A 27,500-nucleotide genomic window follows, 5' to 3' on the forward strand; every position below is an offset into this window, starting at 1 on the left:
CCTCACCGGCCCACTCCCAAACATCCTTCCTGTGGACTGCACCCATAACCCTCTGCTCACAGGCCTTCATATTCCCCTAATTTCATCCCCACTCCCCAGTCTGGATAAAGGCTTCCTTCCCCCAGTTAGCCTTATGAGCAAAGAGCTCTAGAGTGCAGTGACAGGAAGCGCTCGGCTCGACAGGGTGGAAAAGTGTGTACGTGTGTGTTTGGAACAGGGGGGTGGTGCGAGTCAACAACCAAACTAGACCACAACTTGTGTTCGGACTGGTGAACATCATCTGCAGACTAAGTGTGGTGAGCACCAAAGGCACACCAACACACACACACACACACACACACACACACACACACACACACACACACACACACACACACACACACACACACACACACACACACACACACACACACACACACAGGTGCGAATGCCTGTCTGATCCTCACACCACGATGAGAAACGTCACGATAGCTACTAGCAGAGAAAAGCATACGACTGCATGTTAGTTCCCTGGAATGAGTACATAACACTAGCAGGTATAACTACAGCCACTCAGGCTGGTACGAAGGAGGAGTTGCGAAACAACATTTTGCAAAGGACATGCATTAATTTGGGGCATCCATTTGAGCACGGATGCTGAAACAGACAGGAAGTCAGACGGCTGCTGCATGCAAAGTCGTCATTCTGTGGTTCCCGCTGCTGCGAAGAGAAGCTGTGGTCAGACAGACACCTGCCATGTTCATTGGGAGAAGGGCCATCACCACTACACTATCAGAAAACACACACACAACACACACACAACACACAACACACAACACACACACAGGATCTCATAGACAGATCATGTAGTTGACTCAGTGAACTGACCATCGCTGGTCCAAATACGCAAGATTGTGAGTGCCACGGATCAACAGCTTACTACTTGAACTGTGTCCCATTTCTCAGACCTCATCTTAAAGGATGAATAGAGAGGAGGAGAGAGAAAATGACCAGATGAAAGGGAGAGACAATGAAGGCCCTACATTGGTGCTGTGATGGTTAAGACTGAATGTGTTTGTACAAAGCAGCCGAAGGTTAGTGTTTGTCTGGGGTCAGAATTTACACAACAGGGCAGCAACTGTCCCTACTGATTTATAAGTATCTCTCTTTTTGTTTTTATTTCACAAACACACACATTCACTAAAAATGCCCTTCCTTAGACAGCAGCTATAGTCAAGCCTGGACATAGGCAAACCAGGTTGCAGGCAGTGGCACAAAAGCCATGTCCTTATTTGACTTTGAGTTCTGAGAAAAACCTCAAAAGCACTAGGCTACAGCTCAGCCAGGCAGATTAACCAGCCTATGAGGTGCACACAGAGCTTTGCACATTCAACTCTGTGCACCAAGATTGCATTTTTCTGCATAAAGTCTTGGTGCCATACATCACACCAGCAAACAATGTCCACATAAAACTAAGCGACCCAAGATGTTGTGCGTTATTGCTAACATTAGGACTTCATATTTCATCCACAAAAGTGGTCTCAATCAACTACAACCAACACTTTTGAAACATTGTTTTTTCCTGCTAGAGTGTTCAGATAATTTAAGTTAGCATTCTCTCTATTATCTTATGAAAGATGTCTAGTGCTGATGAAGTTTCACTGAATCACTCCACGCATGCACACACAATAACATTCAGAGAACTTTTGTCCACTTCCACAGCCCAGAGGTTATGGTGGGTCAGTGCTTTAGTCACACAGGGCTGGATACACTAAGCTCATTTACACAACAAACAGATAAGATTTGGTTGCTGCACGTTACTGCACGTTATTTATAGTGTGCATGTGGGTCTGCGGTGCTGATGGTTAAGTGTGTATCCTGGTGCAGTGTCCACACACTGGGACCCCAATGCTGACTTCTGGGGCTGGCAGGTGGGGGGAGGGGAAAGCTTGCAAGCAGCCTAATATGACGTGCTCCAATCCAATTAAAGAGCCATTCTGCTCCCTACAAGGGCAAACACAGGCTGCAGCACTCTACCGACTGCTGGCCCTGCACTGGCCACAAGACTCCAGCTTACTGCCTCTCTCTCGCTCTTCACCCATTCATTCATTCATTCATTCTTGCATTGCGCCATCCACTTATCCTGATACGCATCCACTCACCCACCCACTCACCCACTTACCCACCCATCCATCCATCCACCCACCCATCCATCCTTCCTTCCTTCCTTCCATCCATCCATCCATGCCTCTTGCTGGCAATTCCACGCACACTTGTTTTCTGCCCATGCCACCGACAAGTAAAGTAGTGGTGTTAAGGGCTGATTTAAAAGCTCTCACACACACGCACAGGCACTCCATTTCTCAAATTGTAGCTCTTTCTGTGCCTTTCTTTGCAGGTCATGCTATGCTTCCTCCTTTGGACGTCACAGGCTATTTTAAGACGTGAAAACACAAGTGAGAGGGCTTCGGAGCATGCAGAACAGGGGGCGGGTGGAAGAGGAGGCAGAAGAAACGCAGAGAGATAGATCGCAAAAGGGAAAACATATAAGCCCTCAGTTAAGAGGAGGGAGGACACGGCACACATCTTCAGCCTCTTTCCCTTCCCCTCTCTCTCCCGGCCTTTTTCCTTCCCTCCCTCGTTCTCTCGTTCTCCTCCTTGCGGGGCTGTGCCTTGGCTCTATAAAAAGCTGGCCATTCCCTGCAGCGGTGGCCTGCGTCTGTCCTGCCTGGCTGGCTGGCTGGCTGGCTGCCTCCCTCCCTCCTTCCCTCTCTCCATCCCTCTTTCTTTCTTCCACAGCAGGGACAGAGTAGACACATGGACGCAGTCGAGTGGCTAAGCGCCCAAGGGACCAGTGACACAAGCGCAGGCGCGGACGTGCGCGTCACCAGGGGTCACGGCTGACTCATGCAGGGCCCCAGAGCCGAGCAGTGGCCCCCACCCAGCGTCTCGTATCCGACCAGTTGGATGGCAATGAGGCAGCAACGGCACTGACTCCCCCCCAAAAAAAAAGAACTTGGTAACGGCGACTCCAAGCACAATCATTCTGACACATGCACGGGACCTGATCACGTGTGTGATACAACAGCGGAGGCACGCGTGGCATTAGCTTGCTCGTTACCATAAAGTGCAAAGCTGTGTCGGGTAGAGTGCAATCGATGTGATGTAATGAGGTAATCGTTCGCACCCCTCAATTCAGATGAGATATTAAGATGGTTCCACAAGCGTCATGCCTGGAACGAAACGTGAAATCAGGGACGCCGATTGTAACAAATCTGATCATGTCTGAACATATCTGGAAGAGGAACGAGAGAAGAAAAAAAAACATTCCAGACATACTCAAAACAGCGGCGAGATGAGAAAGACGGGAGACACTGTAATTACGAGGAGCCCTTAAAGGCGCCGTTCCAGGCACTTTACATGCCTCACCCCTGTGTGACCTTGCTCAAAGACATGCATAATGCGAGCTTAAAGCCTGCTTTTGAAAGAGTTCAGCTCTCTGTTTCAGCGTTGCCCTCTGGTAGTTTTCTCAGAGTTCACTTAAGTTCTGGGTTTAGGAGCACACTATACAAGACAAACACACTTTTTTTCCCATCTTATATTCTTGGCTATGTTTTGATGGCCCAATACTTCCTGCTCTATTGTAAATAATACAAAGGATTTTATTATTCACAGTGAACACAGCAGCGTGGCTTTTGCACACCAGATAACAGGCTGCCCTTTTAAACTTCGCTTACAGGTTGAGAGCAACCACAAATATACACAGCATTAGTAGAGATCCACTGTTAGAAACCATTAAAGCATCACCTTCTGTTCTATTCTAAAGGCTTCAGTGTGTCATTTCTCTTCCGGCCTCAAGATGTTCTGCTTGCTGGCCATATCGCTAGCACCATATCTGCACTGACAACCTGCCTAACCACACATGAGCTCCCTGTTCTTTCGGCCACTTCCTGCTTCGTTCTCCTCACTTATGTCAGGGAGCTTGTTGAGTGCCTGTTATCTGCAATCCACCAAGCTGAATCAACACAAGCAATCTCTACATGACATGCTGCCATTACAATCTGCTGCTGGCTCTGAATGACATCAATGTTAAATTAAAACAGCTGGGTTAACAGCAGCAAGGATTTGTCTGTGGTCCTCAACCGATTTTAGTCGATTTTTGTTGCAAATTAATGTATTGCCCATCATCAAAACTAAATCCCATAATAATACTCTAAAGTGTTTCAAGCACATATTTGCTTTAGGGTGGGAAACATCAGAATTTCACCTTGGAAAAACACCACCACATGAAGGCATATCCGTGGAGTTCAGCAATGTCTGTGCACATGCCCATTTCTATTTAAATTTTCATTCAAATTCAACCAATACCAAAGCTATGCAATATCTTGGTGTCACTGCCTTCCGTCTCTGCTTCCTTCCATCTGACATTTTTCTCCACACACATGCCACCTCTCTGCTGCCTCTGGCGGCTCTCCAGACCTCGCCGCCTTGTGCTGGTGGAACGCAGAGAGGAGGTGGCAGCATCTGGGCCCTGTGAACGCGACGCTAGCGTTAGCGTTAGCATTAGCGCAGTGCCAGGTCTGGCCGCCCTGCTGAATCATGCTCGGCACACTCCCTCTCTAAGTATTCATCAGCAGCCTCCATGTGGCCTGGCTTTGGAACAACCTTGTCCACATCAAAGCTCAGAGGGAGACATACAGTCCTCCTCGTATCCTTCATGACAGACAGAACACCATCACAGTTTGTTACGGTCGTTGGTTTTTTTGGGCACCAGAGCAGATACTCAATGGAATGAAGACACTGTGGTGGTGTTCTTAATGAAGGAACAGAAGCTTAAGTCTTATTGCGTTGGCTGAATTTTGATAGAAAGAGCAGACTAACATCTCAGAAGGATTCTAGGCGAGTAAAAACAGTCAAATTAGCATGTTCAAACATAAGCTGGGGTTTTGCTGGGAGCAGTCTCCCTCACCCGCCCCCACTGGTGCCCCAGCTGAGCTGCCTGCCAGGATGTTCCGCAGAGCTGGAAAGCGCCTGGGTGCATAGGCACAGCTAGGGGCATATGTGCCTTCAACAACTTCCCTTCTCTCTCTCCATCCTTCCCTCTCTTCTTCACACAGATATTCCCTTCCTCTCTTAATTTGCTTTCCCTCTCTTTCCCCCCTCTCTCCATCCCTCCTGCCTTCTCTCTCTCCGTCCTTCCTCTTCCCCTTCACTCCATGCAGCATGGCCGAGCCTCTCCTTCCTTCCTGAATGCATTACGCAGGGAGGACACTTGAGGCACTTGAGTCCCCCTTGCCCTATTATTCCTGAGAGCTGTCATCTTGTAGCCCTCACAAAAGTACAGAGCGCATCACTGCGCCGCTGGCCTCGCTGCCTCTCGCATGAGCACACAACACAGTGCAGCGCCCTCCCGCACAGAGTCTCCCTCTCCTCTCCCCTGGCCTGTCCTCCTCCAGCTAAATCTGGCAACATACAGCCTCTGTCCAACTATTCATCCTTTTGTATAACACAGCCGGAGCAAAAATATGGCCATGTTTCAGAGTTTTGGTCATGGTGTTGCATGAGATGCACAGTAGATAGTAACAAACAAACAAAAATCTATTCACAAAACTGCATCTTTAAGTCAATATTTTTAACAGTGGTCAAAGTATAGAAATAGCATGACATCATTTATAAGACATGACAAGATAGCATAAACATGGCAAAATATCCCATGTACTATGCCAGTGCTGCAAGACACACAATATTTGTCCTCCCCTTCACTCTTCTGTTTTTCGGTAAAGAGTCAAGGGAATCACACGGGACATGTCTGACTGCAGCAGAAAAAACTGCCCAACCATCTGATGTGGTCTGAAGCAGGCACGGAACAGGCAGAGGACTGCACATACAGCATCTTGGCTTGTCAGGGTCCAGCATCATCGCAGACTCCTCATTAACTTCACCCAACGGCAGCAAATGTTTCTATTCTGAGACGGCAAGTCACTCCCAATAACAATTCACAGAGGGGGACAATGAGAGGCATGTCAGCCTGGCTCGCTCTCTCTCTCTCTACACCTCCGCAGGGCTGGACCCTGAGCTCCTCCAGCCCTGCAAATTCTCTTCCGTGCCAAGGCTGAGACGTGAGGGCGTGCCCAAAAACTGCTCCCCTGGGCGGCTCCCATGCGTCACAGCAGGTAAACTGAGGCAGCGCCTGCCTGAAAAGGTCGCCTCTCCGCGCATGAGCCAGGGGACATCCGAAATAGCCTCCAGGCTATCCAGGACTCTGTGCACCCAAAAACTGGGGATGGGGTGGGGGAGGGCAGCATATTTGGGAATATTGAGCAAGCATGCTGTGCTAATGTGACAGCTTTGGCTAACCTATCTCTGAAATACACACCTTGGTAATGGAGTTCACCCTAGGGATGCACCGATCCGATATTTGTATCGGTATCGGTACCGATATTGAAGGAATTTTTAGATCGGGTATCGGTGACAATGGGCCGATCCATATTTAAAAAAAAAAAAAAAAAAAAAAAAACTTTTTTTTTTATTTTTATTTTTTTTATTTTTATGTATTTACATCGAGGCTTTGTTTAATTCATATCATGCTTCGGTATCATTGTTTTAAACGGACTGTTGTTATATTGAAACACGCACATTCAAAGATTTAGGGTGCCGCGATGGCAGACAATCCAGAGACCAGCCATAAAAAGCCATCCCGCACGTTAACTGTATGAAAAACTCTCTGTTGATATCAACGTTGCCTAGCAACGCTGTCTGCTCAGTTAAGTTTTCAGTGAATAGTGACAAGTTCAGTTCGTCGCAAAGTAGTTGTGCCTTATACATGTCCAATGCTTAAATCATCATTGTTCGACATGTATGTGAGGCATTATGTGCGTACATAATGAATGTAAGGGGTTTCATGAAGTTACGACTGTGATAGGTATTATGAGTGCAGGTTGCTATTAGTAGCAATTAGCATGCTAAGCGGAGATTTAGTTATTTTCTGATGTTGATTCGCTGTAATAAAGATAGGTTCATCCTGTTAAGATTTCGACTAGATGAGCTATGAATGAGATTCATGTTACCTCTTGTAATGCCTAGTGTTATGTCCACAATTATATGTATCGAGTAATGTTAGTTGTGTAATTGTTATCGTGTAACAATAACTCATGTTAAAGTAATTCAGTGCAATTTTTTTTTTTATCCTATGTTATGAATTGATAGTGATGACTAGACATGATGTTAAATAGCATGAGCAAAAATGCACCAAGATCTCATGTCATGCACTCCTCTTTTCTCCCTCTCGCACGTGTGGTCACACACATACACACAGAACTGGTAACTTTACCATACTTTCGCGCTGTTTTTTTATATCGGTATCGGATCGGTATCGGCCGATACTAAACCTCAGATATCGGTATCGGTATCGGAGGTGAAAAAAGCGGATCGGTGCATCCCTAGTTCACCCCTTCTGAAAGTTCATGTAAAACATCAAGGAGGGAGCGATTGTATTACATCAGAGTGAAATCTGAAATGCAATGCCAAGTGAGTTTAAATTAGGACACTACACTGCAGGACACATTGCTGCTGTTGTCAAAAGTATGATGGTGATTTAGGTTTATGGCCTGCATAGACTGCTTGCGCACTAAAGCCTACCTTCATTTTGAGTGAATGTTTGCACATACACAACAGACACCCATGATTGGTGATGGAGACGTACTGCAAAGCAAATGCTGAGACATAAACCCTGTGCCTGCTGGGGAGTCAGTCCTCAGACAGACATGCCCAGATAAAGATAAGTCTGTGCAGACCTAATTACACACAGACGGTTTCATACCTCCCATTCAACATCTGTGACATGTGAGAAAGAAAGCATGCAAGACTGGTTTACATGGCTATTGGCATGCATTCCAGCCACCTCCACACACACACACACACACACTTTTTTGAAACAATAAACTCAAAAATACAAAATGTGAAGCACATGTGAAGAGGAATTTGAAACATTACACCATCCCTTCCCATTTTTTGAGGAATGCAGGCAGAGATGCAGGGGAACAAGATATAACATGGGTGATTTCCGTTAGTATTTCAGATTCAAAATTCTGTTATTCTGGATTATGCAAATCAGAACAGAACAAGGGTTTCTCAGCAATCCTGACAGGGCCAGCTGAGCATTAGGAGCCACAGGGACAATGCTCTGTGCTAGACTGCCATCCAAATTCCATAATGCTTTTAAATAAGAGAGGATTCAGACGTCACAGCTTGGATTGTCCATTTGAAAAATGTAGAACATGTATATAGTTTATGATTTGAATAATTCAAGAAACACACTGTCACCCATTTCAAAGCTGCCAATTTATATATATAAAAAAATTAAACACACACATATCGTCACCCACTGCAAATTGTGCAGTCACTTGACAGCACTGACAGGCTGTATTACATTGTAGCAAGGAAGATCAACCAATAACATAACACACAGCTATCACACAAGTTAGACCAAACCTTTGTTAAAGGCTTACACCTAGTCATTTGTCACTGCAGTGCAGACTGTTGTTTTGCATAATAAATCATGCGTAACAATGAGATGAAATAGGACTACCAAGGAGCAGATAGCAGCACCAAGTTAATTATAGAAGAGACCTCTCTAGCCTTCTCAAGACTGCTTTCTCAGTGAACAAGTAAAGGGGCTAACAATTCCGAAAAAATCTCAGAATCATACAGGCTGTAGACAGGTAAAAAGGAAACCGCTACTTAAGTAAGCCAAGAAGTGTAGTCAAATTGCAGTTTCGTTGACATAATGTCAGCATATTTCCACCACTTGTGCTTAAGTTCTCAACCGTGGAGAAGTTCAATTACACCTCGGGACCAAACAAAAAAAGGATGACAACGCAAAATAAATACCACAACATATATTGTGTTTTTTTTCTGTAGAGTCCAGTTGAACCTCAAATGTATACAATACTTTTATTTCGAAAGAATTTAGTTTAGTTTTTATGGAGGAAACAAATAAAGGGGGCCTGGCGGCAACGTTGCGCATGAAATGCACCTTGCAACAGCCACAACTTAGCCTAGCTCTGGGTCCTTGGTAGCATCCGGGGCTGCCTTGGAGATAGGCTGTTGCCATGCACAAAAAAATATGCATTTCCAAAGCCAATCGTGTTTCCCGTTGTTTATCTCCTACATAACCAAATGCCTACGACAAGCGTTTACATTTCTCATGGATGTCTAAAGTAAGTGCAAATGAAAGCATTGAACACTTGCTAGTTTGAAGTTCGAAGTGATGAGACAAGTGAGAAATCCAGATATCAGTTGGATGAGAGTCGCGCAACGTTTGTCCGTAGACAACCTAACGCTTTGCTGTTTGTGTATTGTTTACAACTATAAATAAATCCATCGTGTATACTACGCAGTAATACCATGGGAAAATCCAATAATGTATGAGACTACTCACCCCATTAACCAATCCATAATGGTCGAGAGGATAAATCCAACGAAAGCTGGAGGCGTCCCCTTCTAATTATTCGGGTACCCCCACCTCCCGCTTTAAATCCTCCTCGGTTCGAATAGATTCTTGCCGCCTTCAGGCTCTGATTGTGTTAAATGTTTTTGAAAATCTCTGAAATCAAGCTCTGTAATTAAAAAGAGCATGAACGATTGGAAGCTAACAGCGGGACCGGCGGTGCAGCTCTTCTTGCAACCGTTCCTCTTAAGGACAGCATTGACTTTGAGATTAGCTCAAATGGAGGGTAGCAACTCACTATATCTAGCCCGATAGCCTAGACATCTGCGAAGCTTGGACTCTCTGATTTGTCCAGGCAAGCGGCTGTTCAAAAATGGAACCAGAAATCACCCAATTACCGGCTAGCACAACTGAGCTATCGGTCATGAACCCTTGGAGAGGTTGTTGAGCTGCTAACGCTACCGCTGCTGTGATCAAGCTCTGGCACATACAGGAAATCCGGAAGTAAACACTGGTTCGCCCCTTTACCAAAATCCGCCATGAGGACCCGGAAGTCCTAGCCTTCTCATTCATTACACCCATGGGCTTTTATATAAATATCTCTGGCATTTTCATATGACCAATATGAACAGTACAGTTCTATAATGTACAACACAGTGATAGAAATTTGAAACAGGTGGGCATACCGTATACATATCCAAAATCTCACTATAAATAAACAACTGTTCAGTTGTAGACCATCCAAAAGAACTACAACTCCCTACCCTGAGACACATGTATGACGTAGTCATTCGCAGCAGTGAAGCGCACCAGTCACAGTCGAGCTCTTTAAATAAAAGCAGTAATGTTTTCATTGATTGTATTAAAAGAATATGTTATATGAACAAAATAAATACAGGCCTGTCTAACTGATGTGGTGTCTTTGCTACGTAGACTAGCATTTTTAGACAGACGTATTTGGTTGTTTTTTGGAGATCATCTTTTGTTGGCTATACATATACTGTGTGTGCCAACATTAATTACAATGAAATATAATTATAATTTAAAAGGGGCCTATCTTACACGTGTGAATAACTGTAGTCTACAAACATCGCTGTGAGCCTGTACAAGGTAGTGGCTGCAGTTGATCATTCAAGCAGCCATGCTGCTGTATCATTCAAAGCATCTTGTCAAAGTAAAAATGTTCTTCCCAAATTCATAAGCCTTACACAAACAGCCATATTTTGATTGTCTTCATTTAATTAAATTTTAACCGTTTCCGCACATGGTGGAAAAAAGTACCTAGATAACAAAAAGTCCTTGCACTTGCCAAGCTGAAATATTCTGTTGGTCAGTAGTGCATCGTGATTAAAAATAGTGGTATTAATTCCCTATAAAGAATAGAGGTTTGTACATATTAATCGATAATCCCAGGAGACCAGAATGAAACCTGATTCAGTACTGGACAGTACATGCATGATATGGAAAGACCTAAAACTTGCAAAGGACTCTATGCCAACATTCTTCTGATTCTCATTTTCTACATGTTTCTTCAGTCTTTACCCTTTAATTTCATTAATGTTACCTTCATTTAATGCGCAGATGTGGCCAATCATGACATTTTGGTTGCATGTCATCCCAAGTATATAATGTTGCACATCGCATATCACTGTAATATATTGGGCCAGACATAAAGGATTATGTCTTAAGGCTTCTGGGTAAAAAATTAGAAAGAAGCTATAGCGTCTGAAAGAGTATAAGTGGCGAGGGAAAAACAGAAAACATTTAATTCTAAGCTCTTTGTTCAATAATCAGGGGAATCAGGGAGTATTGTGAGTGCTCATGTTTTAGTATAATAATAATTCATATTTTCTAAATATTTAAAATCTGTTGGCAAAGTACTAGAAAAAAGTGTCAATTGCGATGGAAAACACTGTAGTGCAGTAAAATCGCTTTGTGGAATACATTTTGTCATAGGGCCACAATTATAGTATATCCCCTGGTGAATCATTGTTGTTAATTCCTAAATATATAGTTTTTACTACATGTGCTAAAAAAAACTTCCGTTTAAAGTCAATGTACAGTTCATCAGTCTGGAAGGGGACATTAATATAAACAATGCTGGGGAAGCTACTTTAGTGTAGCCACCTGAAGATGGAATTCAAGTTTATTGAGGATAAGAACACAAACTGCTCTCCCAGGAGACATATTTTGACTTTAAATTGCTTTAATCCACCATTAAACAGCAAGCATGTATCCATATTACTATATCATAATCATATAACCAAAGCAATGTATATTCATTGTTGTGAACTTGTGAATTACCCCCTATAGATTGTCTTACCACTGCAATCCAGTAGAGGGCGCTGGCTATCTCTGTTTGAGAGAAGAAAGCCCATTTCTCCCACCTCATCCTTTTGAAATGAACCATTTTGAACTGCAGTTAGATTCTGAATTATTTTTTGTTTTCTACATGTAAGATTTGAAGCTATCACATACAATATATATAAATGGGGTATGAAGTAAACAGGTATGGGGGGAGACAGGCCAACTGTGGCTTTTGATGAACAAAAATACGGCCTTATTCTAGCAGTTGCGTCTGTGTGTGTGTGTGGGGGGGGGGGGGGGGGGGGGGGGCACACAGTGTTCCTCTCTTGGCCTTTGCAGTGTAGCGGATTATTTTTGGGCAGACAAGGTCATTTCCTAGGAGCCTTCCTGCCACTGATACAGATCCTCGGATCGATTTGGAGCCACCAGCAGGCGCAGTCCCTAGCACTCAGCAACACCTCAGCTCATTCACCACGATGACCTCATGCGTCGCGGGGATCGTTTTCCAGCGCTCATTCACAGAACTTCCGCAGGGTTATTCAGGTCCCTTTCACCCGCAGTGTTGCGCTTGTTATCAATGGATGGATTCAACGCAGAGAAAGTTGCAGAAAAGAGAATGCTGCAGAACACAGACCGTTAAAGCCTGAAAAGCACACACACACTGCAGCATAATATTTTCCGGTGGTGGTGAACTCATCCATTCCTCCAAGGCTTTCTTCAGTGGTTATATTTTTGCATTTATCCTATGTGCCTATTCAGATATTATCCAGTCGTCTGTAGGACTGATGTCTTTGTTAAAATAATGCCACAGATAAGGAGGTAAAATATAAGCCTCATCTCATCAATAAATGATTGCTGGTTATACATGAATCCAAAAAGGGACATTAATAAGTGCCATCTTGCATTTCTCTCATAAATAAGAAATGTGATTTGGAGGACGTCACTTAAAATTGTATTGCCAATGGCAATGGAAATAAAATAGATTGTGAAATCAAACCCTTATGACTTTGGCCAACAACTCCAAACACAGAGGACACTCTGAGGAGGCATGGTGACTGACTGCATTTAGCATGGGACAATTTTGTCCTAAAGTATAACAGAGCTGGCACACTGCATGTATACCCCCAGTCTATCCTACTGAGCATCTGACAGTCATGTTGTTGACCTGGAATAGGCTATAGCCAGTGGCATTTGGCATTTAAGTGTTCAAGAATTATTAGGTCTGATAATGCAACGTCATCAATAACAACAACAAAGAGTATACTCTGCAAGGTCTTTGACCCTTTTTTTATTTTGTTGCTGTTATTGATGACGTTGCATTATCAGACCTAATCATTCTTGAACACTTAAATGCCAAGGCCCCTATACTGACTGCTGAGATCCTTAGGTTGAATGCATTTCTGTAACTGTCTGGACATGACTTTGCTTATTATGATGCATAATCCTCGTGTCTGTCTGTGTGCTGTACCCTTCCACACATAGCAATGCATAGCGCCATCCAGTCCAGTATAAAGTTGTAGTACAGGATAGAAAGCGCAGCATTTTCATTGAGATGTTATTTTAGGTTTAAGTGACCCCTGAGTGTCCTCCTGCAACAGTGCACTCTATAGCTGCAGATGTGCTGTTATTGGATAGGCACAAACAGACATCTTCTGGAAGTTATATGATATCCCAGCCTGGACCAAAATCTGATTGTTAGCAGGGCAGCACGTCAGCAAGTCATCCTCATTTGTCAGCTCTCTCGCTCTCTCTCTCTCTCTCTCACTCACTCACTCACTCACTCACATACTCTCTCCCTCTCGCTCTCTTTCTCATTTTCTCTCTCTCTCTCACGAAGAAAGTACGTTGATATTACATTTTGAAATAACACTTTCTTACTGTATTCATTTTAAAATGTCTTATTTTAAGTATGTGGTATAGGGCTACATTGTAGGGGAAAGGCACAACACCTGCTGAAGGGCTGAAACCATAAAAGCAACATTTTCTTAATTCAACAGTAGGTGGCAGCACGAAATTAGTGGAATGAATAGCAGACGCTTGCTCCCTGTTCTAGTGCTGAGAGAATTGTCCGATATATTTAAAAATGCTACTGGTTATATTTCTCATCGCTTCCAACATATCTTACCACGTTCAACACAAAAACATAATACCCACAACCACTTTAATAAATGTTGTTCAGCTGGTGCAGTGTTGAGATCCTGTTGGGAAAGTCCATCAGACCTCAGTCATGCAGAAATTGACACTGACCCCCTTCTGCGCTGCATCTTGCAGCGACATTCTAAAAAAGACTAATTCCTTATCACCACCAGCTGGAGTCTGTAGTTAGCATCAGGCAAGTGCCTATGAGCATATTTGCGTGAGTGTGTATAGGAGAGAGCTATGAGATCAACACATTGCAAAAGCATGAGAACGTGTCATCATGACCAGATTATCCGCGGAACGATCGCCAGATACCTTTTCTGGCCAGCATTCGCAGTTCTCAGCTGCTCCCTCATCATCCCATCGTCCTGATGTCATCCTGATTTCTGTTCTTTTCCCAACTGTGGACATGCTTAGGGGAAGAACAAAAAGCCCTGCTGCTGGGCCTGAGAGGAGAATAGACGAGTCAGAGTGGAGTGGATGGATAGCAAACGGAGGCAGGGTTGTGTAAGGACGAAAGTGGGACAAGAAGGGAAGAAATCCTGTTTATTTTAGAGGCAGTGTTAGTCACTTGCTCCAGAACGAGGAAAAGAGAGTAAAATGGAGGTGACGTAAGAACTCTAACAGTTTCCATATATAAGGCCTGGACTCGAGGCGCCAGGCAGGCACGTAACATGCCCACGTCTGGTATCAATCAGCTCGCTCCGCTGCTCCTTCTACCGGGCGTGTGCGTGTCTGTTCGCACACTGTGTGCGCATAATTCTGCAGACTTTTTGTGCAAGCGCATGCGTTTCTCTGCCATTAGCGAATGTTTAAATCTCCTTGGGTGTCAGTGGGCAGGGAGACAAATAGTGGATGAGTAATGTCTTTCATTGGCTTACTGTAGCTTCTAACTCTTAATTGTCATCAAATACGGAATTTGGCATGCAATATAAAATTAGTGTTCATAGATCTCAGCCAGTCAGTGCCACATCATTAAGACGAGGCGGTGAGAAAGTTTCCTGTTGGTGGGTCTTATTTTTGGCTGATTTTCGTGAGTGATGTTGCCTGCAAACAGACACACACACACACACACACACACACACAGGGCCGTCGTAAAGGGGGGAAAGGTGGGGACAATTCTAGGACCCACAGCCCAGGGGGGGCCCACAAAAACCCCAGTAGCCTATTATGTAAGCTTCCCTTTCTATGACTAAATTATTATGTATAGGCATATCTTATGTTCATACTAATGCATCAGAGTTAAAAAAAGCGAAAAAAAATCAAGCAAAATTTTAAAAAGTTATTATTTTTTTCCGAGCAATAACCCCCTTTTTTAAAAATATGGTTTGGTCCATAGGCACATTAACACTTGCGCAAGTTAAAGAGAAACTGTCATCTGGAGAGTTTAAAATGATACTAAACGAAGGGAAATCTACTGTATGGAGATATTTCTGCTTAATAGACGATGCAGATTCTAATTAGGCTGTTGGATATGTCCAATGTAAGAAGTGTGAAGTTTTAATGAAATATGATTGATGCAACTTTCAATGGTTGGATGTAGATAGTTTCATTAAGAACGTCGGCGTTCAAAAAGATCTTCAATGGTAAGACTTGTCTGTTGTGCCTCCGTTGGTGTATCATAAAACGTGAGTTTTATTAAAGCATAGCGTGTGTAATGTGTATCTATGTCATTCCGATTGTTAACCTTTCCTGCTGTCTGACCGTAGTTGGGGATTGCAGGGGAGTAAAATGCTCCACGGCCGAAGTAGATTAGTAAAATGTTTTTAACTTCGGGGTTAATTTCCTTTCCTTTACCTCCCTTCCCTTTACAGACAGCAGGAAAAGTTACAAAACGGAATGAAATAGCTACACATTACACACGCTATGCTTTATTAAAACTCACGTAACTCACATACTGGTTAACACTGTTACAGCACATACATCTTTGTCGCTGCATCCAAACTATGCATCACCATTCTCCCTCCCTGTACGTGCTCCTCCTGTAGGAGTAGCACCATTTTACAAAACGTTCTTGCAATGTGAATCATTTAATTTAAATATGCTTATTGGCCTTATTGTGCACCATTGTGCGTTTAAAAGCGTTTTTTTGTGTGAGAGAGCATTTAACTGTTGATGCCCGAGTTTAATAAAGCCAGGCTATTCATAAACAACGTACGTAAATCTGGCATTAGGCTACTATGAACAGTTGAGAAATTGATCCGTCGGGCTTGGTTCGGATTCGGAAAAATTATGAGGGATGAGGGGCGTAAGATACTGAAGCAAACCCTGAATATCAGTGATGCTGATCACAAGGTCAAAACATAAAGTCAGTACAAAATGAAACCACTAAATATCATCCACAGAAAAGATCAGTAAGGTCATAATTCGCCAAACGTTATAATACGCTGTCAATAAAATCTCACTAGCAGTAGGAAAACTAAACTGCTATGGTAGCCTATTGACATGAGTCTTAAGCAGGGACATAATAATACCCAGTGACTCTTTGTTGAGTGGTTAATTGAAGAAAATTGGTTGCATTGTGTCAGGCACTGCCAAGAACATAGAGGAACAGAAAAATTAAGAACAAATTATAATACATATACAGTAGTCTAAGAAAAAAAAGTTGTGTAAAATTGATCAAGTGCAAAATTGGAGCAATATTCTTTCAGGGGGCCCAGAATTCCTAGCAACGGCCCTGCACACACACACACACACACACACACACACACACACACACACACAGAGTGAAAGGAGATCCCACAAAGTGCAGTCAGGTTAAGCAGGGTTTTGGAAAGACTTGCAGATCCTTATCAGCAAGAAGGACACCTTGAGGACTGCTGAGCCAAAGTGTTCCTCATTCAGATATCTATGACTATCAGGACCCCATCTTCAAACACACACACACACACACACACACACACACACACACACACACACACACACACACACACACACACACACACACACACACACACATACACACACACACAGTCTCTCTCTTTCTCACACACACACATACTCACACACATACTCTCACACACACACACACACACACACACACACACACACACACACACACACACACACACACACATCGCAAATGCACTGATGCACACAAATACCCACACAATCATGCAAACACAAAAAAACCTGCACTAACAAGCAAGCTACAACTACAAAATTGCACACACATGCACTTGCACACATTCAAACGCAAACCCTGCCTCTGTCTGCCATTCATCAGTGGCCCATTTATCTGGTTTAGAATGACAATGGGGCGCTCATAATCGGACAGCACAAAGCCATGCATCAGCTCGATTTCACAGCGCCGTCTGACATCTCTAACAGCAGCTTCACGCGCGGCTGTGATTGCCACCTAGGCCATTGCAAAGCCGCCTGCTTTTAGATTTGGCTGTTGATTGCTATAATGGAAGAACAATCGGCAATTAACTCCAGTGATCTAATCTCCACCCAGCCGCTTGTAACCTCAGTTAACCGATGACAACTAGTGCTGCAATGAGGTGCGTTAGGGGAAATCCGTGCTTCTCTGTCTTACATCCTGTCTGTTGTTGACAACCTGCACAAAATGTACAAAAAAGAAAGTTATTTTTGTTCCTTTGCATGAGATATTTAATGATGGCCAATAGAGAGTCAATGCCATACTGCAATGATGTTGGCTTCTCTGGATCAGTTCAGTGTACTTAAGTGGTCTGTCTCCAGAACAGAAGTACTTCGATTGCCATTCTCTCAGTTATAATTTTAAACAGAAAATCTTGTGCTGGATCTGAACAATTTTTCTTAGACTTGTAGGAGAGAGAAAAATATGGGCAACTGACTATTCCCACTGACCTTCTCTTATGTATTGTATGTGACCTCACAACAGGAGAGCAAACTACATGGCTTTACTGAACCTCAGAAGATTTGTCCGCGAATAGAGCTTTCTCTGTGACTACCAGGGCCTGAAATATCTGCTAAGAAAACATTACGTTATGAAAGTCGTCACATATTCAAGCCCTTGTCTGTCAGTCACTCAAACACACATACACACACTTTCCCCTGGGGGAGTTTTTTCTAGGCCTGGGAGTTAGTCTTTTAGAACATTACATCATCAAAGAAGGCCAGCTCCCACGACCCAGTACATTACAGAGCAGCCTGAGGGGCAGACTGGGATCACGCCTCCTTTGACTCATACGCACACTAACTCCAGCTAACTCTGATGGATGCAACCAAGGACAAATACAAAAGTGGTTCAGTCTTTCACATGCATTCCCACTCTCTGGCTGAGAGCGGGTACTGCTACAGCAAAAAATGAAAGAGTAGTTTTACGTCATTTACTGTTTTTGCATGATTGTGAATTCTAGATTAGGCTATTATGATTCAGTAAGTGTGGAAGTGGATATTTTGGTGTTTCCCTTGTAATGGAAGATAGTGGGGTATCTTTAACAAATCAGAAGTTGAATACAGAGCTATATCTTGTAAAATTAATGAATTCTCAAAATACAAAAATTGCTCCTAAATTCAGCATTAAAGCTATAGTAGGTTTTAACATTTTACACTGTTACCAAAGTATTTCTATTGTACGGTATTGGTTGGGGATTTCTACATTACTGTTTGATATGAGGACTCATGAATGCGTTAAGGCTGTAGTTTTGAAACGGGGCAAGGCTGGTGATGTCACACAATGGAAACATGTCCTCACACTTGCCCTTGTTAGCTCATATTGTGACTGCATTCTGAGTCACTTTCAAAGGAAAGGCATACTAAAAGTTTCTCTTTGTGGCATCAGACCGTGGCGGCTAGATAGTGGTTGGATAAGAACAAACAAAAATACCAATTCAAAATGTTAGCTTGTTTATTGCAGGGAGATGGAGAGTATAACAAACTGTGATAATGATACGCTGGACCATTAAACGGTTTTAATTGTCTCCTTATGTTTAAAGGTACAATATGCAACAATTGTGCTTCAGGATTAGGGTTAGGATAAGCAGTTTAACCTTAAAATAACAGCTTAAAAAAAATTGGGGCACTACAATGACATTTAATATGGAGAATCACGTCGGTGCCATTGGCATAGCAGGGTCGATAGGCATAACTGCGTTCTGTAGTTTCGCCTGCCGCAGCCCGCCGACCTGACTTGTTTACCTTCTACCGATCTAGTAAGTAGCTTATTTGCCGTCTTGCTTAGTCTTGTGTTGCACTTGCTAGATGTTTGACTGTGTAAGGACAGTAGTTGAGTAACTAGTTTGTCATGATGTCAAAGTCAGCACATTTCAAGAGATTTCGTTAGTTTTAGCTGCTAGCATACCTTTAGCGAATATCTATTAATCCTTATTGCACCTTTAAGGTACTGTGTGATAGTTAAACTATGACTATAGGACTATAATTAAAGATGCTTCAGACCAGGATAGTTCCATGATGCTATCGGTAGAGTCATTATATCCTATAAATGTGCTTGTGTGTGTGTGTGTGTGTGTGTGTGTGTGTGTGTGTGTGTGTGTGTGTGTGTGTGTGTGTGTGTGTGTGTTGAAACTTGAAGCAATAGTGAAAGATTTACTTAAGAATCATACAATTGCTGCTCCTGCACAGTACTGTTTTTTGGTCTAGCTTAGCTTCAAATGTCTCTCTCTGTGTGTGTGTGTGTGTGTATCTATGTGTCTGTGTGAAAAGAAAAACACAGAGAAGAAAACTTGTGGTTTTGCTTGTATTTTGCTTCATTTTCACAAAACAGGTACAAGGAGAGGAAAAAGCATTTGAATAGAACCTGAGGTATTTTGCATCAAGCAGCCTAAGGTATCTGTAAATGTTGCTATTTACAGCCATATCAAAATTACCAATATCATTATAATAATTACACAAGGACCGCCTGCTTGTTCTTCAACAATTAAAAGGCTGAGGAGAGGAACAGAAAGGAACATAGAAGGTCCAGCAGCAAGAGTAGGGCCAACACACAAGCAAAAGCCAACAGGAGGAAAGGAGCTGAGATTCTGCGCTGCATATTGAGTTATCCTGTTCACATTGTGCTGAACCATACCCCCCCCCCCCCCCCCCCCATTACCCATTACCCAAGCATAGGAGAGAGCAATGGAAACTGAAAGACAGTAAAAACTAAAATTGTAAAGAGGGAAAAGGAAGGAAAAAGTGATCCAAGAGGCCTTTATTGTATTGGTGTGCTCAATGAAACCAATCGATCCTGAGACTGAGAATGTCCCTTAGTGGAGTTTGGCCTATTCCACGGCATGGGTGCCTGGGAAAGGCCTTGAACAGTCATTCCGCAAGTGCTGTGTGCTTAACTGGTGTGTCTGAATGGTGGAAGTGTGAGAGCACAGTGGGTTTTTGAGTCTGGATTCACAGAGCGTTTGAGTCTTTCCCAGGTACCATGCTGAGGTCGGAGAGCCGCACCGCAACTGAGTTCAGAATAAAAAGTGGTTTTCTGCCACTTTTAATGTTTCATGTGTGACGTTCATTCTTCACTGTGTGCCTACCAATAGCTGGTATATATATTGAATAGTCAGGACAGCACAGAAGGGCTGCAATAATCAAGCAAGGGGTTCTCAATCATGGCATGCATGTGCAGGTTATGAGAGACTGGCACACAAGAGGAGGTTTGTCAGATTGATAGAGATATTTTTAAAATCATTTTGTATTGCTTGAGTTTGTGTTTTGTTTGTAAGTGTTTGCATTCTTATAAATACAATACAGTTAAACTGCAAGAAATAAACAACATAAGTTCACAAATATTATATTATTTCTCATTGCCAGAATGAAACAGATAAAATAAATTAAAACATAATAATGGATAAAACATTTGTCCATTAAAATTGCAGTACGAGTCTTTACATATGCATGTATATGTGTACGGATATATATATTTTAATATATATATATATATTTATATATATATAAAGCTTAGTGCTGTTGGTACACAGCTTGTCTTTCTGTAGGTAGCCAGCCACTTTGAGCATGCTCAGTGTACATTTGGAGGAGGAGTTACAGTAGTTTGGTTCGAGAGTGCACCACCGGTGCAACTCCTACCATAAACACACATGATATTATCACAACTAATACTTTTGCGGTGCATATAGCTGTTAACACTGAAAAAATTGACAGAATGTCAAAAGAAAACAAAACTGTAAAGAATCTTTATGTTTTCACCTGTGGTGAACCACAGTTCTCTTCATTCATTTGGGCATGCTGGGAATCTGAGTTCTCCCAAAAGAGCATCCTTCATTTCGAACGGTACAGTAGCACGCCTGGTGTGTCTGTGTGTGTGTGTGTGTTCTAAGTATTCCTTTGGTGCTGGAGTATGGCACTTGTCTTTCAAAGTACTGCAGCCCAATAGGAGAAACTCAATGAATGTCATTCTTTTACCTCTGTCAATGCAAACTGTCCATCGAGCACGTCAGGGCAAAGCTCCCTTTGCCAAAAAGTCCAGCCTGCATTTTATTTGCCTGGTACTCTGTGACAACTGGAGTCTTTCCTCATAGCCCAGCCTAACACACAGACCCTCATATCTGAACTGTTGGTCGGTCTGTTTGTCTGTCTCTGTGAGGCAGGATTCTTCCAAGCCCATTATCTGAAGCCGACCTGCAAAAGGTCTGTGTACAACCACCTCATTTAACTCTTCCCGTCTGTCCATGGTAGTCCCAGGCCGTGGTGTCAGGACACCTCGATGATCTCCATGCTCCCGGAGAAACTCGACTGCTTGCCCAGCTTGCCCAGCTCCTCCCTGGAGTTCTCTGAGATGGCCTCCTCAAACTCCATCTGGCAGCTGAGGCGCTTGAACTGTTTGTCCACCACACTGCCGCCGCCAGGGGCCGAGGTGTCCTCGTGCCAGCTGCCCCGCGAGTCCCTGCCCTCCCTGGGCTTGTCCCGCAACTGCACCCGCTCCTCGCATGAGCCGGCGCGCCCGCTACAGCCGAACGCCATGTAGGCTGAGCTGCTACCGAAGCGCAGCATGGAGGAAGACGCGGAGGAGACGTCCGAGCTGGAACCAGGGCCGCATCCGGAGCCCAGGAACCATGGGCAATCGCCGGTGGGGGTGCTGGGTGTGGTGGCCTGCACTGTGTCCCTGTGCTGGGTCCAAGTGGGGCTGACCAGCAGTGAGCTCTTCCTGCCGCTGACCTGTTCGGAGTGGGGGTTGTGGGGCGCGAGCAGGGGATGGGAGAGATTCAGGCTGAGGGAGAGGGAGTGTGGAGGGGTTGGTGGGGTGGAGGTCTCACTCAGGCTGCTACTACCACTGCTGCTGCTGCTGCTGCTACTGTTGCTGCTGCCGCGCCTTCCTTTCCTGCGCTGCCGGACCCGGCCCTCCCCTGCTCCTCCGCTGGGCGACTCAGCCAAGCCGGGGCTGTCCAGCACAGGGGAGTACTGGCACACGCCGTTGCTGTTCTCGGGGCTGTCCAGCTTGCACAGTTTGGGCACATCCTCAGAGCTGATGGGCGTGAGCGCCAGCTTTGGCGGGGAGAGACGCTGACACTGGCTAGGGTTGTACACAGACTTGATGTCCAGGGAGAAGGACCGCTTGAGGCGGTTGGTGTCAGCAATGTGCTCTGCAGACAGATGCAGGCCATTCAGGCCCTGCCGCAGCCCGCCGGAGCTGACGAGTTTGGGTTCGGAGCCCCCAGCGCCAGCATCTGAGCTGGGCTCTCGGCCGCCGGGGAGGCAGCTTGGAGCAGTGCCAGCCTCCCTCTGCTCACCCGACATCTCCTGCTCCTCCTCGTGGCGCTCGATCAGAGTCTTCATGGGGTGGCAGGACAGCGCCTTCAACACCTTCAGGCCCTTCTCGAACTCCAGCAGCTGGCCAAGGAAGTTAAAGTTGGGGGAGATCGACGGCCTCCGGTCTTTCACAAATCTGCCAAAACAAACATGTTTTTTAGATGCTTGTCTGACTTTTTCAAACTTCTTTTAGATCCTGACTTTACAAATGATTTTTTTTATAAAGGTTTTGTTTAAAACAAACCAACAAAGTAATCTGATTCTGATTGTGATGGCAAGAGTTATAATGTATTATGAACTGTTACTGGTTATTTGAATGTAGTTTATGTTATGCATAAGAGAATGTTTGATTGGGTACCTGTAGGCATCATCAGATGACAGCCCCATAGTCTTCATGATGTAAGCGATGGCGATGGTGGCCGAGCGCGAGATGCCCGCCAGACAGTGGACGATGACGCGGCAGTTAGACACCTTGGCTTTGTCTGTGGAGGGAGGAGAGAGAAAAAACACGTTAGGACACGCAAGACTCTGAGGGCAAGCACAGCAGTCCTTAAAAACCCCCAAAAAACTCCACATCCTGTTTTACAAGCCCACCATTAGCAGACCTCCCACCCAGGTGCTTTACAGGATGCTTATTCAGAGATCAAAACACAAACACACACACACACACAGCAGGGCACACAAAATGAACACACACTCACGCTGAGTGAGCAGGTTGTTATAGCATGCGGTTTCACAGTGGAGCCTGCTTACCGATGAAGTCATTGGTTTTGTCTAGCCAGGGCAGCAGCTTCTCACAGTAGTTGTCGTTGACGGGAATGCGCATGAAATGGCTCTCGCTGATGAAGTCTGGCTTGGGACAGGTGTTACTGGCATTCAGCACATAGGTGATGCCATTCTGTGCCATCAGGTCCTGGAGGAACAACAAAGCCAACCTTGAGTCAGATTTCTCAAGAAATAATCCCACATTTCTAACGTAAAGTCAGGTTTTATTTCTTCTTTAGAATGAGGATGTTTGGTATGTTTCCTCCAACTGGTTCCCGGTGAGAAAACATATCATTACTGGCATCTGCTGTCATCTTATCTTTTAGAGCAGTGTGAATGTCTATGCGTCAGTGACTAAGCGAGATGGTATGCTGTGATAAAATGCTTTGCAGGGGAAGTCAATAATCACTTTGACAGGGCTGACATTTGAAAACAGGCTTCAGCTTCAAAGCCTGCGCAGAATGCGGTTCATTGTTTATCTGCTATGATCTCATTGAATTCCTCTGTCGCTAATGCTTTACCTGAGTATGCAAACAGCCCCAAGAAGGAAAAGTGTGTTCAAACATGTCATTACAGACTGGAAAGAGATCCAACATGTCACCAGCCTCCTGTTATTCTACTACATACCTGACATTTTAGATCATGAGAACATTCATGTTCTTTCCTAAGTGTCTCAACTCCAACAGGTGCGAGTAAAGAAATACTTTTTGCCGAAAATAGTTTTGCTGTCTTGAATGCCACATATTCTTTTCTGCTTAACACATGTGAGGAGTGAGTGAGGACGGAAGACTGCCTTTCCTGAGGAGCTGTCAGGGATGGGGGCCGGAGGAAGTTACCTTGTTGAGGACGTCCCTCTGGGAGCCCAGGTAGAGGTGGGGCAGGATGCGGGTGGGGCCCACGTTGGTGACGGGCAGGCAGGGCTGAGACAGGCTCATGGGGAGTATGGTGGCCTGCTTGCTCTCGCACAGGCCGGGGAAGCAGGAGGAGAAGGCTGCAAAGCCCCCTAATAGAAAGAGGGAGAAGGGAGAGAAAGAGAGAGACTTAGTCATCATACAGAAAACAAACATCGACATGACCAGCGGTCCCTAGGGCCTATCCAAAAAAAGCCACCTTTGATTATTTAAGTAAAATCGAGGTCAGCCTTGGGAGAGTTCCCCTAACAGTGGCACAAAACCTGCCTATTGAGGTTTGCATACAGTGGCTTGTATGCTCTGAGTCAGACCTGCGGTGTAATATGTGCATGCTGCGCAATTACAGGACACCCAGGTTTGGCTGGGGCTTTGGACACGCCCACGGTACAACACAGAGCAGATGCACATCGCTCAGCCCAGGCAGTGGCGGGGATTCACTGCATGTTACAAAGTACACAAGGCCCCCAGCAGGCACCTCCGACCACCCCACTCCCACTCTGCAGACAGAGAGACATCCTGTCTGCCTCAGCCGGCCGACGCAAACGACATTACCAGGCCTGACATGCTCATTACATGTGGCCTTTCACCTAGAAGACAGATCCAACCACAGACACTGAGAGGAGGAGAGGAGAGGAGAGATGAGAAATGGAGAGAACAGGAGAGTTAAGAGAGAGAGTTTCTGAGAAGTGTAGTGTAGAAGGTGTAGAAGAGAGAAGTATGAAGAGAGGAGAGAAGTATAGAGAAGAGGACAGAAGAGGAAAGAAGAGGAAATGAACCGCTGGCCCTTTAAGAGCGAGGCAAATCTGGTGTTGGCGTCTGTCTTTCACTCCCTTTTCCTGCATGATGTCATCTCCTCTCCTTGAAAACGGCATGAGAGAGAGGGAATGAGGCAGGCCACAGGTGTGGACACAGACACACACACACACACACACACTCTCACACAAACACACACACACACACACACACACACACTGCAAGTCCCTGTAAGGCCCAATCTAAGTTAGTTAGTAATCTAAGACCTTCTTCAGCAGTCAGTTGCTCTGGGGCTGAAAGCATGACGTTATACACACTTGGCTGTGGATTACCTCAAATCTAAACATAGCCTCATATTTAGCAATGCCGTGCACACACTAAAAGTTACCAATTGCTTAACACCATAATTTGATGATCTCAGCCTGACTTGCCACGAGGTGCCTCTAGAAAGGCAAAGCCTGAGCTGAACAGATCGATTGAAACATCCCCAAGTTTCTCCAATCGCTCTTTCAAATCTGGTATGCATTAGCTCTGCTTCCAAGTAAGGCAGGCGTCTGGAGCGATGACATCACCACCGGATTAGTGCTCACCGTCGACCTTCTCCACTCCACCGACACCAGAAAGAACACAGACAGCAGGCCAGGGAGAAAGAGGGAGAGCGAGAGAGAGAGAAATGAAAGAAAGAGAGATGAGGGTTAAGAGGAGAGGCTTGCACTGCTGAAAGGCGTTGAGAACGAGTGGTGGGGAGGCGTGAGTGCCCTTAACAAAGGATGAAAGCACCAGGGGCTTTAAAATAGGATGAGTGCTGGAATATATATTTGACTAAGATGGACTGCTCAAGGGGGATACAAAAAAAAGGGGAATAAATGGAGTTCCCTATCCTTCCCCCTGAAAATCTTTACAATTTCCCTCCTTTCTTTTTGCTATTCAGGGACTGGCCACCTGCTCTGCTGGAGTATTTCCCCTCCTCAGCGTCCCCTCGCTCCCCTCTAGAACAGGACGCCTCACAAGACGCCTCACTGCCAAGGCCTTCCTTTGGCTGCGCCTACACAGCTGCAGCGGAGGGAGAGTGTGGCTGAGGCTTTTGTGGCCTCATAATCAATGAGCTCTTGTGCACACACAAATGCACACATGCACAGCTACAAAAACACACACACACACACACACACACACAGACACGCACACACAAACTTTCTCTTTCTCCGCCACAAACACACACATACACATACACATATACATACACACATGCACATGCACAGACACACACACACGCACACACACACACACACATACACAAACACACTCCCTCTTTTTCTGACACAAACATACATACACATTACCATACACACACATGCATATGCACAGAGACACACACACACACACACACACAAATACACACTGGCTGTCTTGCCTCTGGCACTGCTGGCCATGTGGTTTCATTATCTTAGATAAGAGGCGAGATCAGTGAGTGCAGCAGCGAGAGTTAGCTCCCAGCCATTTCCAGGTGCAGGTGTGCTTGTACACACAGGGGCGGCTTGTAGCATGGTGTGCGAGTCAGAGCGGGCTAACCTGCTCTGCGACTTCACACGCCGAGAAATGTCATAAAGGCAGGCAGGCTTCACCGGCTACACCGCCAACACCACCAGCAGCCGTCGTCACAAAATCTACATGTTTACTTTTTTCTCTCTTTTCCTCAGTGAATGACAGGCACTTCAAACAGCGGCTGTGTGACAGCTGATTGAAAGGGGCAGCACTGTGATGGAGGCCAGAGGTAGGTTTCTCACGGCGCTCACCGCCTCCTCTACCTCCTCCACCTCCTCCAGGGGCCCAGAAGCAAGCCATTAGCCAGAGACTGACATGAGAACGGCGGGGAGTAAGCGATTGGCGCATCAGGAAATCCAGGCTCTTGCCTCCCCAAGCCTGCTCCGACTGGCCCTTTAAGTCCTCACTGAAGGCTTGTCTGTTTCCAGCTATTAATGGCAACTGCCAAACAGGATGACATCATCTCTCGGAGCTGGGGTGGGCCAGTCAGTGGGCTGTATCTGGGCAGGCAGTTATTTCTCTCTTTCTCTTTCACCCCCTCTCTTTCTCTCTCTCCCGCTCTCTCTCTCCTCCTTTTAGGAGGGGGTAGGAGGTTGAGTGTGCAACCAACTGAGGTCTAACCCTCTCCCTCTCTACAGCTGCTTTACTAGCTTCCCTACATGCTAACACACACACACACACACACACACACACACACACACACACACACACACACACACACACACACTTAACCCCTTTCCCAAGCCCATATCCCCTCACACCTGGTGTAACATCCCCGGAGACCAACTAACCCTGGGTGACATCATGAGCCCCGGGGGCAGGGCTGGTTGCCCTGCTGACAGCAGCTCTAATCCAGTTCAGCTCGGGGGAAGAGGGGCTCCTGCCTGGACAGTGTCATTCCACAGTGCTGATCTCACTGGCTGCAGGCCGTGCCGCAGGGCAGCTTGGGAAAAACGATACCC

The 27,500-nt window shown here is 45.1% G+C and overlaps 2 protein-coding genes across 3 annotated transcripts in view; both read right to left on the reverse strand.

Moving 5' to 3' along the window:
* Positions 1–9,869, reverse strand: part of LOC308369279 (MOB kinase activator 2-like) — a 41,224-nt gene extending 31,355 nt beyond the window's left edge. The window contains exon 1 of the mRNA XM_080843637.1: positions 9,419–9,869. Within this exon, the coding sequence (XP_080699763.1) occupies positions 9,419–9,435 (17 nt within the window). The 5' untranslated portion in view covers positions 9,436–9,869. The remainder of the gene's footprint in view (positions 1–9,418) is intronic.
* A 10,054-nt stretch (positions 9,870–19,923) lies between these two features.
* Positions 19,924–27,500, reverse strand: part of LOC308368927 (dual specificity protein phosphatase 8-like) — a gene marked incomplete at its 5' end in the record, with an annotated part of 40,065 nt that continues 32,488 nt past the window's right edge. For both annotated transcript variants that reach the window (XM_080843223.1, XM_080843224.1), the window contains 4 exons: positions 19,924–22,703; positions 22,926–23,049; positions 23,321–23,480; positions 24,169–24,335. In XM_080843223.1, the coding sequence (XP_080699349.1) occupies positions 21,512–22,703; positions 22,926–23,049; positions 23,321–23,480; positions 24,169–24,335 (1,643 nt within the window). In that variant the 3' untranslated portion in view covers positions 19,924–21,511. The remainder of the gene's footprint in view (positions 22,704–22,925; positions 23,050–23,320; positions 23,481–24,168; positions 24,336–27,500) is intronic.

Source organism: Sprattus sprattus (assembly GCF_963457725.1).
Source record: "Sprattus sprattus genome assembly, chromosome: 8".
Classification (NCBI taxonomy): domain Eukaryota; kingdom Metazoa; phylum Chordata; class Actinopteri; order Clupeiformes; family Clupeidae; genus Sprattus; species Sprattus sprattus.